The sequence below is a fragment of the Gracilinanus agilis genome, chromosome 6 (genome assembly GCF_016433145.1).
Source record: "Gracilinanus agilis isolate LMUSP501 chromosome 6, AgileGrace, whole genome shotgun sequence".
Taxonomy (NCBI): domain Eukaryota; kingdom Metazoa; phylum Chordata; class Mammalia; order Didelphimorphia; family Didelphidae; genus Gracilinanus; species Gracilinanus agilis.
The window spans coordinates 281661421-281677512 of NC_058135.1; the positions used below are offsets into that span (position 1 = coordinate 281661421).

Below are 16092 nucleotides of genomic sequence, written 5' to 3' on the forward strand. Positions count from 1 at the left end.
ATAGAAATAGACCCTTTGTAAAAATCATATTTATCTACTACTTAGTCAAGAAAACTTTGAAAATACTTCATTTGTCCTCTAATGGTTTGTCCTGGGGGGAATTATTGTTGCTTTTATTGCTTTTGCTTGTGTTTTGTATTTCTTTTGTTTTCATTTTCTGTGAAGTCAAGAAAATATGAAACAAGAATTTTGAGAGCATTGTTCTTTTTTCTAAAAAGTTAGAGTTATTATTTGCTATCGACTTTCAGTGTCTATCAGAAATTAGGGGCTTGTTCAATTATTTCAAATAGGTCTGACTCTTTGTGACTCCCATATGGGGATTCTTGGCAAAGATATTTAGAATGGCTTGCCATTTCCTTCTCTATCCCATTTTACAGATGAAGAAACTGAGGCAAACAGAGTGAAGTAACTTGCTCAGCATCATACAGCTAGTAAGTGTCCCATGCCACATTTGAATTCAGGGAAATGAGTCTTCCTGGCTGAAGGCCCAGGACTCTATTTACTGCTACCTAGCTGTCCTACTTTTTTCAAGCATATCCCAATGATAAAAGTTTTAAAGGCTTAATTTTCATAAAAATATTTATAGCTACTCTTTTTTGTGGTAACAAAGAATTAGAATCTAAAGGGATGTCCATCAATTGGGGAATAGCTGAACAAATTGTGGTACATGTTAGTAATAGCATTATTGTGCTATAAGAAATGATAAGCAAGATGATCTCAGAAAGATCTGGAAAGACCTACATGAATTGATGCAGAGTGAAATAAGCACAACTGGGAGAACATTGCACACAGTAACAGCAATACTGTACAGTGATTATCTGTGAACACTTGACTACTCTCAGCAATGAAATGATCTTGGACAACCCTGAAAGACTTATGAAGGAGAATGCTATCTACCTCCAGAGAAAGAACTGTTGAAGTCATCTTTCACATTAGTGTATTTATGATATTATTTTGGGATTTTGGTTACATATGAATGTGCTCTTAAAACAATAACTAATGTGGAGTGTTTTTCATGACAATGAAAATTAAATTAAAAAAAAAGAAATGGTCCTAGAGATTTCTGTCTCTTGGTAATTACATGAATTAACCATTCTTTAAAAAATAAACAAATAAATATCCTATGTAGACTTGGATGAAGTAAGTTCATCCCCCCACTTCAGTGCTGAAATTATTCTAAGTGATTGTGTATTTTTAGGTGTGTAAAAGTAAAATAAACTGAATGTAGAGATGGGGAGACAGATTTAGTTGAGGGACAATGGCATTGCTTTAGGTCTTTGGACTTCATACAGATATATGAAAGGATGCTATAGTTTTAATGTTCTTTTTTTATTTCTTCAAAAATGGTATTGGGAAGTTTGGTGAATTTAGTCATTTGAGAAAATATTCATGGGGAAATTAAAGGATTCATCAAAGATGCCTGAGATAAAAGCTTTATAAGGGTCAGTATTTGGAGTTGGTAAAAGAGTAAAAGAGGACTGACTGATTCCCTGATACAGGTTTTACTATATCAGTATGATATCAGAGGTACCAGAGTCTATAATAGTTTCACCTAATGATGATGACATCAATCCAGGGAAAGCAGAGATTGTCAATTCTCCATCCAGGATAAAAGATGAGCTGAGGACATTCTTGAAGAACCTACTACAATTGCTTGGTGTAAGTCAATTGCCATTTCTTTAGAACTGATTTAGTCATACCCAAGTATTGTCACCTAGGAGATATAGGGTTTGCCTTTTAAAAAATAAATTAATAACTGAAAATATCAGGGATTGTTGGATTTAGGGACCTATTTTTAAAACTGCAATAAAGAAACTTTATTTCTTCTACCCTTAAATTACACGAGAGAAGCATTTTTAGCTTTACTAGTCAAAAATAGCCACATATTGTCCCCAAGTACTCATATTCTCAACTTTTCCTTGCAAACAATATCTACGATTAGCAATACTAATTAAATGTGTGCATTGATAATATTTGAAAATATTTTACTTATAAGGAAAATGATGCATTTGCACAAAAATCAGTCCTATAACTACTGCCCATGAGGAAGATTCCTTAAGTCTTCTAACAGTGGTTACTATGTGGGAGAGTAAGGTAGAGAAGACACAAAGATCAGGGATCAAGGAAAAAGTAGAATACTGGGGATATGTATGAAGTCTGAAACTTATAGAGATGGTAACTCAGAAAAGAAGATAGCATAAGAAAGGGGTTCTTTTTGTTGTTTTGGTAAACTTTTCTTAATAGGAGTCATTGGGGATCTTGGTTAGGGAAAAAAAAAGAGAAAGAAGACTTGAGCATATCAGCTATCAAAGAGAATCAGAGAATTTCATATTTTTTAAAAAGACAAGCAGATTTAGCAAGGAGTAAAGAGAGAAAGGAGAGGAGCAGAGGATGAGAGGACAGGAGAGGAGAGGGAGGAAGAGAGGGCATTAATCATATACTAACTCATATTTCAATAAGGAATTCTTGCATGGATTGTATTTTTCCAAAGAGCTTGTGAATTCAATAATAATGATGATGATGATGATGATGATGATGATGATAACATGTATATGGTGCTTTCATGATCACAGAGTACTTTATAAATATGATCTCATTTTATTCTCAAGAGATTCCTAGCAGGTAAGTGTTACTAATATCCCTATTTTGCAGATTATGAAACTGAGGCAAACACTTATTGATTAAGTAAATATCTGAGAGTGGATTTGGACTCATGTCTTCCTGACTCCCAGTCCATGACTCTACTACCTAGTATAGTACTGGCCATATAGTGCATACTTGATTAAGACTACCTGATATCTGAAAGCACTTCCTGGCCATATTTAAGCCTAAAAAAGTTTTCTAGCATCAAACCTATTTCCAATTTTAGAAATACAGCTTAAATCTTCTAATACCTTGGCAGATGGGCCCCAGTGTTCTGGGGCTTCTTCCTTAAACTGGCTGTCATGACACAGATACAAATACAATGTTGGACTTAGATATTCTTCAAATAGGGAATCTCATATTATGAAGTATCTCCTTTGTGATAGTCTCTTTTTCCCATCCAGGCATTTCAGATCTTAATCGGCCTGATTAATACCAGCTTATGGATAAGTTGGTCCTCATGGTTGCCTATAGGAACATATGGAAAATGGAATTTAGGAGTCCTTATTTCAGGCTATGGACTTTGGGGAGGATTGAGTGTAAGTTCATTTTGAAATTACTTTTCTGGGATATCATAAAATTTTTCATTTGGAACCCTTAGATTATGGAGCATAGAATAACTTGATTGGAAGAAAGCTTTGTCATCATCTAAAGAAAGCCTCTCTTACAAGTTTTGTGTTTGCAACTGAATCCCAGAAAGGACAAGTGACTTGTTGAAGATCTCAGTGAGATTTCAAGAAAGAATGTCATTGAACTTCATGCTTCATTTCGTCTTCCCCTCACTAGTCACACTTAATATTAATATGTTCAAATTATTTCTTAGGGAGTCACATTTTTATTCAGCTGTGGATTCTTCACATAAGTCAATGAGTTAAAGATAAATTTGCCAGAAAGATCACAACTCATCACTTGTAAGAGCAGGGAATAAAAAGAAAGAGATGGAAAACTTCTATCTTTCTCCAGAAGGAAAATGAAAACATTTTGTTTTCTTCCAAGGAGATAACATCATTGAATATTAGGGTTCCCAAAGAAAATAGAACAAAATATAGGGTCAGAGCTAGAAAACATACTAGAAATTATGGGCAAATGAACTTTTCAAGTACAAAATCTCCAGATCATACCTAGCACAAAATCCCTGTCTCTCTACAGACAATATCTTTTCATTTATAGGACCATTCAAAGCTAAGACTACTTGCTTTTCCTTCTCCTTTTAAATATTTCACCCTAAAGGTCTTTTTCTTCCTGAGAGACCTTTAGAGTTACCTTCCTCACAGTGTTAGTCCTCAACTTGAACAGGGCACATCACACACTTCTTTCTTTTCCCTTGCTCTATTCTCTGTTTCATGCAACCATATATTTTGTAGTATAATTCCCCCAAAATATTGTTTCACCTAAAAACAGTGTCTCCATGTTCTATCCATAATGCTCCAGGAATGACTCTACTATTTTCTCCACCTTCAGCCTTCACTCTAATCTCCATGTGAACATTTAAAAAGAAGCTTGATCCTACTTTTTCTGGTGTCACCATTTTGCTTTCACTTTCTTTGAGTGCAGCACTTCTACTTCTCTTGAATTTAAGCAGTTTTTCTAAGAATGATTCCAGCTTTTTTTTTTTTTTTTTGGATTTCCATTTTTCTTTCATTTATAGGTGAAGCTCAGATTTGCAAGGTATGTCACCCAGACCTATTTTCTAAACTTAATTCCTTTTAAAAATATATTATTGGGGCAGCTGGGTAGCTCAGTGGAGTGAGAGTCAGGCCTAGAGACAGGAGGTCCTAGGTTCAAACCCGGCCTCAGCCACTTCCCAGCTGTGTGACACTGGGCAAGTCACTTGACCCCCATTGACCACCCTTACCACTCTTCCACCTATGAGACAATACACCGAAGTACAAGGGTTTAAAAAAATATATATATTATTTACTTTTCACCCCACTGTTTTTTGGAGATAAAAGAAAAAAACTATTCTGTTATTTGAATTTCTTTTCCTTTGAATTTGAAGAACATTTTTATTTAATTACTAAAAGTGAGTAATTGTAGTTCTGGTTGTGATTATTTTTAAAGGGAATCTATGATTTATTTCCATTTGTATATAATTTTATCTGTTCAGAAGTCCCAGACTATTCTCTTGCACTATGGTATTTACAGATTTTTATTTTTATTTTTGTCATATTCTTGAGGGAAATCTACAATCTTCAGATGGTTTCTATATGTCCTATCTTCAAGATCAATATGCTTTTGCTTGGAGAGTGTACATTTTTTAATGCCATTGGGGGTCTTTTCTCTCCCTCTTATTCAGATTTTCCTTTACTTATTTGTATTTGCATTATTGTATTTGCATTTATTATTTTCTTTTGTTTCTTTGTGAGACTTGTCATTGAATCAATGTTTTTTTTTCTCTTTTGCACGTAATTTTTCTATGCAGGTCATAACTTTTGCTCTCATAGTACCAATTTCTCTTTTTGAACAAGGAAGGAACAATGTTTTGAGGTTCCATATTTTCTTCAAATTCAACATAGTCCTTTGTTTTATCAAGTGTTGAATTATTTTTCTTAATTTTCTAATATTTATTCTGAGATGCTTAAACTCATTTAGTAGATCTAATAGCCATATATAAGCTTTTGCTTTCAGTGTTTTCCCTACTTATTTATATGCTTTTGTTTGAGATCTTAAGTCTTTCTTTTTTTCTTAAGATATTTGGTAATTTCAGGCATTTTTTAAATTTTCCACTATTTTTCACTACCTTACTTCCCTGCCCTTTGATAGTGGTTTCCCTGGAGTTAAATCTCATTGTTTCATCCTTCTCCCAATCTGGACAATTCTTTGTTCACCAGACTGTTTCTGACATAAGTGATTTTGGAGAAATAGAACGGATACTATCTGGATGCCATACTTTCACTAAGGCTATACAACATCCACAATCCACATCTGTACACACACAATGTCCTCAATTTGGTATCCTATCCTGCTCTCTCTGTTCCCTAGTTGTCTGGCCCAGCACTAGAACTTTCTATTCTCAAAGGGTTTCTATCCTATTAATATAGGGCAGATTTCTGTAATTTATATTTCTGAGGGTATGGGAGGCTGGGAAATATGTGGGGATTCAACTTTGTTTCAAGGCCAGATATGTGAATTACTCCTTTTTCTGTTCCTCTGTTCTCCTTCAGAAATCTTTTGCAGCAGAGTGCTATACTGTGAAAGTTGTCTTTTCACCACCCCAGAAAGCTCAGAAAGCCTAGAGTGCTGTTGTGGCACTGGATTTTTGTGGTTCCCAAAAAAACGTCAATGGCCTAGTCTAGATTTACAGTGCACTAGAAAGACGGGGAAGCATCTACGGTATAGGGATGGGCTTTGTTGCATGGTTGGCAGTGCAGAAAGGGAGTCTGATTGAGCGGAAGAGAAGTATATGTGTTTTAAAACTTTCTTTTGGATTCCTTAGACCTCTGAGATAGCTTAAATTACTTTTTATATAAGGTGTTATCTGTTGACACATTTTAGAGAGAAGAATGGCTGATGAAGGAAAATATAGTGGAAAGTTAACATCAGGAAATGACACAGAATAGTGAAAAGAAAAGGCCCCTGAACACACTCATGAATTTATTTCCCAAATTCACCAGGGGTCAAGATTGTCAAAAACAGAATTTTTTTTATAACTTTAATGTTTAAATTAAAAATTTTCAGTAGAATATATTTTTATTAAATTTTTAAAATGAAATTTGTGGAAGGAAAATACAATAATCTCACCACTGCCAGAAATAACCATGGACAACTGAACTCAGACTCTCTTCATCATCATACAACCAATCAGTTGGTTTCTTACCAGTGTCTTTGAGTTTTCCATCAAGTCTATATTAATGATTTTTTCCCAGATTCACTTGTGAACGAGCATGGCAATTTATTTACTATATATATATATATATACATACATATGTACATATATATATATATATGTATGTATGTATGNGAAAAGAAAAGGCCCCTGAACACACTCATGAATTTATTTCCCAAATTCACCAGGGGTCAAGATTGTCAAAAACAGAATTTTTTTTATAACTTTAATGTTTAAATTAAAAATTTTCAGTAGAATATATTTTTATTAAATTTTTAAAATGAAATTTGTGGAAGGAAAATACAATAATCTCACCACTGCCAGAAATAACCATGGACAACTGAACTCAGACTCTCTTCATCATCATACAACCAATCAGTTGGTTTCTTACCAGTGTCTTTGAGTTTTCCATCAAGTCTATATTAATGATTTTTTCCCAGATTCACTTGTGAATGAGCATGGCAATTTATTTACTATATATATATATATATATACATATATACATATATACATATATATATATATGTGTGTGTGTGTGTGTGTGTGTAACCAATTATGGGGACAGTACTAATACTTGAGCTTAGAGGCAATGTCAATCAGATGTATTTTATGTTAGTTCTAATAAAAAAGAACTTGATTTGTGCATTTTGATAGGATTTTTAGTTTTGAATTTTGGATAACTGGCTCTTCATCACATGTTTTCCCTTTAGTTTCCAGGGAAGAGAATCCTTATTAGTCTTCTCAGAGCACAGAGTTGGCAAGAATTTAATTAATGCGGATTACTTAATTAGTACCAGTATGAGAAAAGTTAGAGGAAATAGTATAGTCTAGCAAAAATTATTGCAAAGAAATATCCTATTTCTTCTTTTCTACTTCTTTTTTTGGTTTCTTATCATATCAGAAATGGGACTTCAGGAAATGTAAAGAATTATTAAAGATTTGGGGAAGTGTGGGATTGGACCCATTTGATTTGAATTTGATTCAGTTTTCTCTAATTGACAGTTCACCATCTCTGGCATTTTCTCACTTGTTTCTGCAAAGATTTCTTCCAAAGCTCTGGTGAGTGACAATATTGCCCTTTCATCCGCTGGGAGCTAAAAAGAAAATTTAGCATATTTTTTTATATCTCCAGAAAATAGTAAGCATTCTCTCATTTTCAAGATCAGGAAAAAATTGTCTCAAGAAACTTTACTAGTTTCTTCCTGGGTGCAATGCACAGAGCCAGAAATCATAACAACTTCTTGGAGGAAAGAATTGTTTCTTGTCTATTCTACCTAGAGTAGTCACTAATGTCAAGAAGTTGATCAAAATGAAAATCAAGTATTACTTATTAATACCCCTCTCTTGAATTAAAGGACCCTTGAGAGACAAAGAGGGATTCATCCTAGATTGCAAGAAAAAAATGTGGGAATAAGGGCATGTAAAATTTAAAGTCTTTCCTTCAGGTAAAATGCTGCCTGGTAATGAACATTCTAAGTTCCTTGGCTGCACTCTCTGGGATAATTATAATTTACATCTACATGATTGGAAATTATGATTGCCAGAATTCTAACCAAATACTCACATGCTTTAAGGACATAGTCATAATCAAAGTAAGTATTTCTATTTTTTTATATATCTGACACTACAAAAGAACCTGAATTTCTCCCTTCATTTTTCATAATAAGAATTGTGTGAATCATAAGAGCCTAAGTAGCTGAGTTCAGTCTCTTTCAGAGTAAATGTAGGGAAATCTGTAAGTTTGAAGATCTCAGGAAACATCTCCAGATAGTATCTCACCTGTCTCAACATTTTGGCTCCAGTAAGTTCAGAAATAAGGTATAAGAGAACCTTATTATATAGATCTTTCTTGTCCTATCTGAAGAGAAATTCTGCTAAAGTAGAAGGAAAGGTTTTATTTTTAGTTATTTCAATTGTAAAACTGTTTGCGAACCCATTGGGGCCTTTTTTTGCCAAGGATATTGGTAGACATTGTCATTTCTTTTTCTAGCTCATTTTACATATGGGGAAACTGAGGCAAGATTTTAGGCTCAACTAGTAAGTAAGTCTGTGAGGGCAAATTTGAACACAGAAAGGAGTGTCTTACTTATTCTGGGCTTGGCAGTTTACCCAGAGTAGCCAGAGCAGGAAAGTAATTTAGTCCCTAAGTACTTAGTTAACTGCAGGTGATGACTGGAATAGGTCAAGGAGCAAGGGAGAAGATAGGAGGTAGCAGAAAGGAAACAAAGAGATAGGGCTCACAAGATAGAGTTATTTTGTCACCACCTGATATACTTCATCATCTTTCAATCCCCTCATCCTACTGTTCCAAAGTTTAAAGTGAAAAACTCCCCCAAGAAGTCAGGTTCCCAAGCATTATTTCAGGCTCCCATAGGGAAAGGCCAAACCCAATCTAACTTCTGTGGCCTTTGGAATTATGTTCTTCATAATCATGTTATTATGCTTCAGTGATTTCTGTTTGATCCTTCTATCTTTCAGGGCTTTGTTTTAGGGAAGCTCACACTGGCTGCTATGGAGTTCTCCATCTCAAGCTTCATTGTTGCCTTTTCTGCCTTTCAGATCAAGGTGCCCTTTTTATAAAATTTGTTATTTATTAAAAAAAACTCTTGCTTTCCATTTTAGAATCAATATCATGTATTGGTTCTAGGCCACAGGAATGGTAAAGACTAGAAAATATGAGTCAGGTGACTTGTCCTTCATTTTCCAATTGTTTTACCACCACAAAAAGCACAAGTATAAATATTTTTGTACAAACAGATCCTTTCACTTTTTTAAAAATCTCTTTGGAATGCAAACCCAGTAATGGTATTGCTAGATCAAAGGACAGGCATTCTTTTAACGCCCTTTGGGCATAATTCTAAATTGCCTTCCAGAATGGTTGGATCAATTCACAATTCTACCAGCAATAAATTAGTGTTCTAGTTTTGCCACATCCCCTCCAACATTTATTATTTTCCTTTACTGTCATATTGGCCAATCTGCTAGGTGTGAGGTGATAGTTTAGAGTTGTTTAGATTTGCATCAAGATTTGGCTTAGTTCTTTATATATTTGGGAAATTAGACCTTTGTCAGAGAATTTTTCTATAATTCGTTAAATAAAAATATCCCTGCTATTTTTAAACATTCTTATTTTTAATTATTTTATTTATTTAGAATATCTTCCATTGTTACATGATTCATGTTCTTTCCCTCCCCTCTTCCCAACCCCTCCCTGAACTGAGGAGCAATTCCACTGGGTTATACTTGTATAATTGTTTTAATATTCTTTTTAAATTTTGAGTTCCAAATTTTTCTCATTCCAACCTCATTCCTTAACTTACCAAGATATATGATATAAATTATATATTTGAAAAAATAATGTAAAACATTTTTCCAAATTAGACATAAAAGCAAAAAAAGGGATTTTTTTCATTTATAATTTTGTTAGTTCTTGATGTCTCGTGGCTTCATTAGTTTCCATTTTGCCAGTTCTTATTTTTATGGAACTATTTTCCTCAGTGAATTTTTTACTTCCTTTTTCATTTGGACAAATCTGTTTTTAACAAGTTATTTTCTTCAGTGAATTTTTGAACTTGCTTTTCTATTTGGCCTACCCTACATTTTTTTGCCTCATCTGCTTTTTAAGAAATTCTTTTCTTTAGTGACTCTTTGTGTCTTTTACTGTTAGGCCACTCCTTTTTTATGGTATTTTTTCATAATTCTGTAACTGTTTAAAAATGATATTTATTTTCTTGTCATAATTTTCTTGCATCACTCTCACTTTTTCTCCCATTTTTTCCCTATCAATCTCATCCTTTTTTCTTTAAATCTTCAAGGAATTTTAGTTGGGTTTGATTCAATTAGTATTTTCTCTGAGGTTTTGTTTGTAGCTATTTTCACATTATTGCCTTCTCAATTGATGTCTCAATTCAAACTCTCCCTAGAATCTCCCTAGCTGTGGGATTTAATATAGTCATCCCTTATTGCTCTTCTGCCTTGGAACTGATATGTCCTTCTAAGACAAAACATGAGATTATATATATATATATACATTCAATAATCAAAGAACTTTTGGCAGTGCAGTTTGAGGAGAACATTGATAAGTTTTAATTCATTGAGAGTAAGGTGAAAAGGAAGATGGACAATGAGTCTACGTCATATAGAAATTAGATGAAAGACAGGGATATTTAATCTGGAGAGAACAACATTTGTCTTGGGAGCAGGGTAGATATGATATTTGTCTTCAAGTATTTGAATGATTGCCATGGGGAACAGGGATTAGAATTTTTCAGTTTGATCCCAAAGAACAGACCCAAGTATGAGGGAGGCAAATTGTGAAGAAACACAATTAGATTTGCTTTTGGAAACACACACACACACAAACAATATAACTTTTCTTGTAGGCTATATTATATTGGGGATTCCTTTCATATGTGGGTTGGTCTAGATGACCTCTAATTTCCTATCCTACTCTCAAAAGCATGTGATTGTATGATTTTGTATGAAATCCATGTTATACCTTTCTTTGTTTCTACACATTCCATATTTATTTCATATGTTAAGGTATGTTTTCCTAAAGAAGGGATTCCCCCTTTTAGGGGAGGAATAGGGGATATCAGAGAATATTCTGCCTTCCAAAAATTTTCCTAACCATCTAAGAACTCAGATTTAAAACATTTCTCCTTTCTCTTTGTTTGGAGAATGTGGAAGTGCCCAACCTCAATGCTGTTGTAGTTTTCATTAATTCTACATGGGAAAGCAACCAATTGTGATAGGGAGAGCCAGAATATAAAGACTGGTAGTCAGAGAGAAAGGGAAGAAATAGCTTGGAAAAAGCAAGATATGGCTGATGAGAATAAGGATGGGCAGTGACTGGTGAAAGTCATATCCATTAGATTTTGAATTGTGCTTCTGCAGGTTCCTGAAGACAAATCCACCGAGCCAGAAAACCCTTATGAAGACCTTCTCTTTCAACCTGATCCTTATGAAGAGATAAATTCCCAGCAAGAAGGCTATGAGCAATATGACCCTTAATTCATATCTTGTTAGCAGTTGTGATCTCTTTCCTACCCAAAACCCAGCACCCTCCAGACAAAGCCATTGAACAACACATTTTCCATACATTCTATCATTTTCCAGAGGCAGCACGGCTTAGTGTATAATGAGAAGATCTCAGAGCTAGGAAGATAGAGGTTCAAGTCCTATTTCTGCAACAAACTGAATGTGTGACCTTGCTGGGGGGCCAGGAATCACTTAACTTCTCAGTGCCACAGGCAAGCCCATAAGATAAGTTACAGAGAAACTGTAAATGTACCTTGCTATCAGAACTGCTTCACCAACTGTCCTCTACACTAATGAAATCGGAGGCTGTGTATTTTCCACCTTCTTTTAGTTAAACTCACTATCTCTTCTCTTAAAATCAGTTATTCTCTTTGACTCCCTAATATTGCTTTGCTCTGAAGGCAACTGAAAAGAAATAAAACAGAAACATATAAGGACATGGTCTCTGGCTTCCAAACTGGTCTTTTTTCTACATGCACAATATCATGTTGCTCAGAACACATCCCTTACTATGACTCTATATTTGGATATCTTTGAAAAAAATATACATTGCAACCATTCAAGCCCACACATTCTTTTCCTTTAAAATAGAATTGCATTACCATTAGTCAGCCAATGGGATATTTTTTTTATTCATTGGATATAAACCTTTTATAAAATAGTCTTATATTCTGATTGGACTCAGCAGTGATTCCAGATTTGACATCAGATAAAACTGATCTTTTTTCCCCACAAGTTGCGTTCCATGTGCACATTTTCTATTGGTTTTACTAAATTCACTCTACTGCATTCACTAACCACAATTTGTTAATCCATTTCCCAAATAAAAGTATGCATCTCTGGCAGAGTTTCAAATTACTTTTCAGACTGTTTAGACAAATTCCTGGCTAAATCAAAAGCATATCAGTGTTCCTCTCATCCCTTCCCTACCCCACATATATATTCGCTATTGCCATATTCATCTTGTATTTATGTCATATGTTTATATTTATTCAAATATTAGATATCTGACATTTATGAGAGAAATGTGCTTTAATTGCTTTTTTCCATTTACTTATTTCTTTTCTAATTCTAACTGACGTGCTCTGGCTTGGGCAGAAGCCTTTCAATTTTATGTAATTAAAATTGTCTCATTTTTCTACAACTGCACATCCATCTATGCTTCATTTATCCAAGAATTCTCCCACAAGGCAGCTAGGTGGTGCAGTAGATAGAGTGTCAAGCCTGGGATCAGAAAGACCCAAGTTGAAATCCAACCTCAGACACTTACCTAGCTGCCTGGTCCTGGACAAGTCACTTAATTCTGCTTGCTTTGATATAACATATGTAAAGCACTTTGCAAACCTTAAAGTGTTATATAAATGATTTTATTATTATTTTTATTTTGTGAAGGCAATATATTAAATTTGGAAGACAAAAAAAAAGAATTCTCCCACAGCCATAATGTCCAGGGTTCTCCTTCCCTTCTCCTCAACTTTGTTCTTGCTATTACCATTAATATTTTAGTCATATCTCAATTTAGAACTTTTTGAACTAAAAGATCTGAGATAATAAAGTTGTTATACTTTTAGTTTCTCAGTGTTCTCTCTTCATGGCACATAGTCTTCTATCTTTCTCTTATCTATGTGTAAAGCATGAGAGAGTTTATTGTAAAATTTGCAAAGAATTGTATGCTCAATCAATCCATAAACTGACAATTGTTAAAGATCTGTTATGAGCCAGGGAGTAGAGTAGGAAATGGTGAGACAGAAATATATATGAGAAAATATCCCTGTCCTCCAAAAGCTTATGTTTTAGTGTGAAAATCTTACCTTCAAATATTCATACCTCAACTGAAGCACACAAAATACACTAAATAAGTAGAGAACCCCTATGAGTATTCACTAGCAGTTAAGGGTATCAGGAAAGTCTTTGCAGGAAACTAGGGAATCAAAGAGGTATAAATGAAGAGGAAGTACTTTCCATGTACATAAAAGAGCCTTTGCAAAGACAAAATATGAAATATAGGTTAGGAAAAGCTAGAAAGCCAGTTGGCATGGATGCAGGGGCAAAATGTATGATAAAATTGAAATAGTGTGTTATAATTCAATTATGAAGAGATTTAAATGCCAAAAAACTTCATATTTTATTCTAATGCAATAGTGAAACACTGGAACTTATTGAATAGGGCAGGGATAAGATCAGACTTGTATTTGTGGAATGAATGTAATTAATATAAATTAAAGTAATTAAAGAAAAAGCTGTTATCAAGCAACAGGCATTGTGCTAAAGACTAGAAATACAAATACAAAAAGAAAGTTAGTGCCAGAGCTCAAGGAACTTACCTTCTAGAGGACCTGAGAAAATAAGCACTTATACAGCTCCTCTACATGTCAGGTACTGTACTAAGCAGTCTAAAAGTTTTTCTGATCTGATCCTCAAAACTACCCTGCAAAGGCATGTGCAATTATATCCATTTATATGGCTTCACATTCTCTGAAGATCAGTCACTTTCTTTTCCTTCAAAACCTCCAGAAAGACTGGAGATGGGTTGGAAACACAATCAGCTGGACCTGTGGAACTTTAATTAGAGTTAGTAGAATAGAGGCTCCAGAGGTTGGTACCAGTAATCAGACCCTAACATTATGTATGTCAAGAAGGCCTACAAAAATAATGGCAGAACAAGGACTCAAGGATGTATTGGTATCTGCTGGCCAGACGCCTATGGTCTAAACATAACTAGTACATATTCTGGATGACAGACAAACCAAAGATCATCATTAGAAATAGCTACCAAAGAGACTGAGCAAGCTTAAGTCCCAAAAACCTTGAGAAAGTCACTGTGTACACAGAAAATCAACTTCTCACCGAAGGCAACTAGAAAGAAAATGGCTGGAAAACAAATAAAAATAAGGATGCTGTTCACAAAGATCAATTCATTGAGCTGGATAACATGTCTCAGAACATGAATGTTGTGTGAAATTATGCTTTTGCTCATTCAGGAGTTGAAGGCAATGCTGAAGCTCACAGATTAGTCAGAATAGTAGCTAGAAAGAAGCAAGAAGTCTCAATCAATATTTGCAAATGCTGAATTTGTTTAGCCCTGCAATATAATCTCCAAATCACTTTCTCTTTACTATCCCCCTTCCTTGTCTTGGAGTGGTATTTCATGGCTATTTTGGGTCCTTTTCTCCATATGCTTACTCCATTTTTTATGTGCTACTATAAATTTCTTTTAAAGTAATACAAACAAAATCAAAGGAAGGCGATCAATTAGTTTTTACAGGTTGTTTACTAAATTGGTATAGTAAGTACAAACTACACAAGTACTATATTCAATTGATAAATTTAGTGTAGGACTAGCTATTGATGAGGAAGTATAAATGATTGTTCTGATTTTATAGTAAGGTAGAGTTCTAGCAATTATTAGGTTTAATAGCTGAGTTGTCAACTTTAAAATGTAATATCGATAGTAAGCTAATCATTTAGATATAAGAATATATATATATATATATATATATATATATATATAATTGGCTATTTGTCATAATTCCTTCTCTCCCCTTTTGAAATTCCATTGTTATAAGATAACAGCAAATTAACCAAGATGATAAGGAATTTCTTGCCTCAACAAAATTAAATACTCTATTTTGGGGGTGTCAAAACCCACTTTCAAAATAGTTTAACCAAATGATGACCACGCTCTAATCCAATCCAATGTTATAATTGTCATGTTCCTATTAGTGAGTTTATGCTCAAAATCCTCCTCTGCATCCACCCAAAACACACTTTTCTCTCAGCTAATCTCTGATCTGGACTTTCCCACCTCTATCCCAGCTGTCTCTCAACCCTGAAGATGTTATCATCCCTGTATCCACTCACTTCCTCCCATAACTTCCTCCTGATGAGTTCCTGATCTAAACTTCTAGTAGAGAAACTGCTGCAACTAACCACAACTTATTTCTGTCTCCTTTCCACTGCTAATTGCTTATACTTTATACTTTTCTGCCTCTTACCTATTGGTACCTCCCTCCCTTTTTGTATCTTTCTTATGTGTCTTCCCCATTTAGAATGTAAACTATCTGAGAAAATGGAATGTCTTTCTTTTAGCTTGTATTTTTATACCTACCACTTAGTTTAGTGTTTAGCACATAGTACACTCTCAATAAAAGTGCTTGCTCTCTCTCTCTCTCTCTCTCTCTCTCTCTCTCTCTCTCTCTCTCTCTCTCTTTCTGTCTCTGTCTCTGTCAAATCTTTCTCCTTCAAAATCTCCTCCTTGAAATGAGAGAAATTAACATATGAGAAGAGGAAACCTGGATATTCAGGCCTTTAAGAATTATCCTATTTGGAAGTGATTACCAAACCAGAAAATACAAAAGGAGAAAAGAAGTCTGATAATTTAACTTGATGCATTTGGAATTACATTGACTCATTTCCAATTAATAAATTTCTTCATACTCAAGCAAAAGGCACAAGAACTCCAATTCAGGTGTCCCAAAGCATCCATTTGTACCAGTATGTATGAAGCACTTCTATGAGGGTTAATAATAATTCACTAGTCATTAAATTAGGGGCAGAAACAGAAGCAGAAAATAAAACTGATA

The 16092-nt window shown here is 34.3% G+C and overlaps 1 protein-coding gene across 1 annotated transcript; it reads left to right on the plus strand.

Moving 5' to 3' along the window:
• Nucleotides 1-1515: 1515 nt before the first annotated feature.
• LOC123251942 (high affinity immunoglobulin epsilon receptor subunit beta-like) lies at nt 1516-11482 on the plus strand. Its single transcript, XM_044681280.1, has 6 exons — nt 1516-1659; nt 3048-3182; nt 7472-7528; nt 7915-8061; nt 8948-9034; nt 11366-11482. The coding sequence occupies exons 1-6, from the start codon at nt 1516-1518 to the stop codon at nt 11480-11482; spliced, it is 687 nt and encodes a 228-aa protein (XP_044537215.1).
• Nucleotides 11483-16092: the final 4610 nt, after the last annotated feature.

Coding starts and splice junctions, on each gene's coding strand:
- LOC123251942 (XM_044681280.1), top strand. CDS start 1,516: ATGATATCAGAGGTACCAGAGTCTATAATAGTTTCACCTAATGATGAT. Junction 1,660..3,047: donor ACCTACTACAATTGCTTGGT/GTAAGTCAATTG, acceptor TTTCCCATCCAG/GCATTTCAGATCTTAATCGG. Junction 9,035..11,365: donor TTTCTGCCTTTCAGATCAAG/GTGCCCTTTTTA, acceptor GTGCTTCTGCAG/GTTCCTGAAGACAAATCCAC.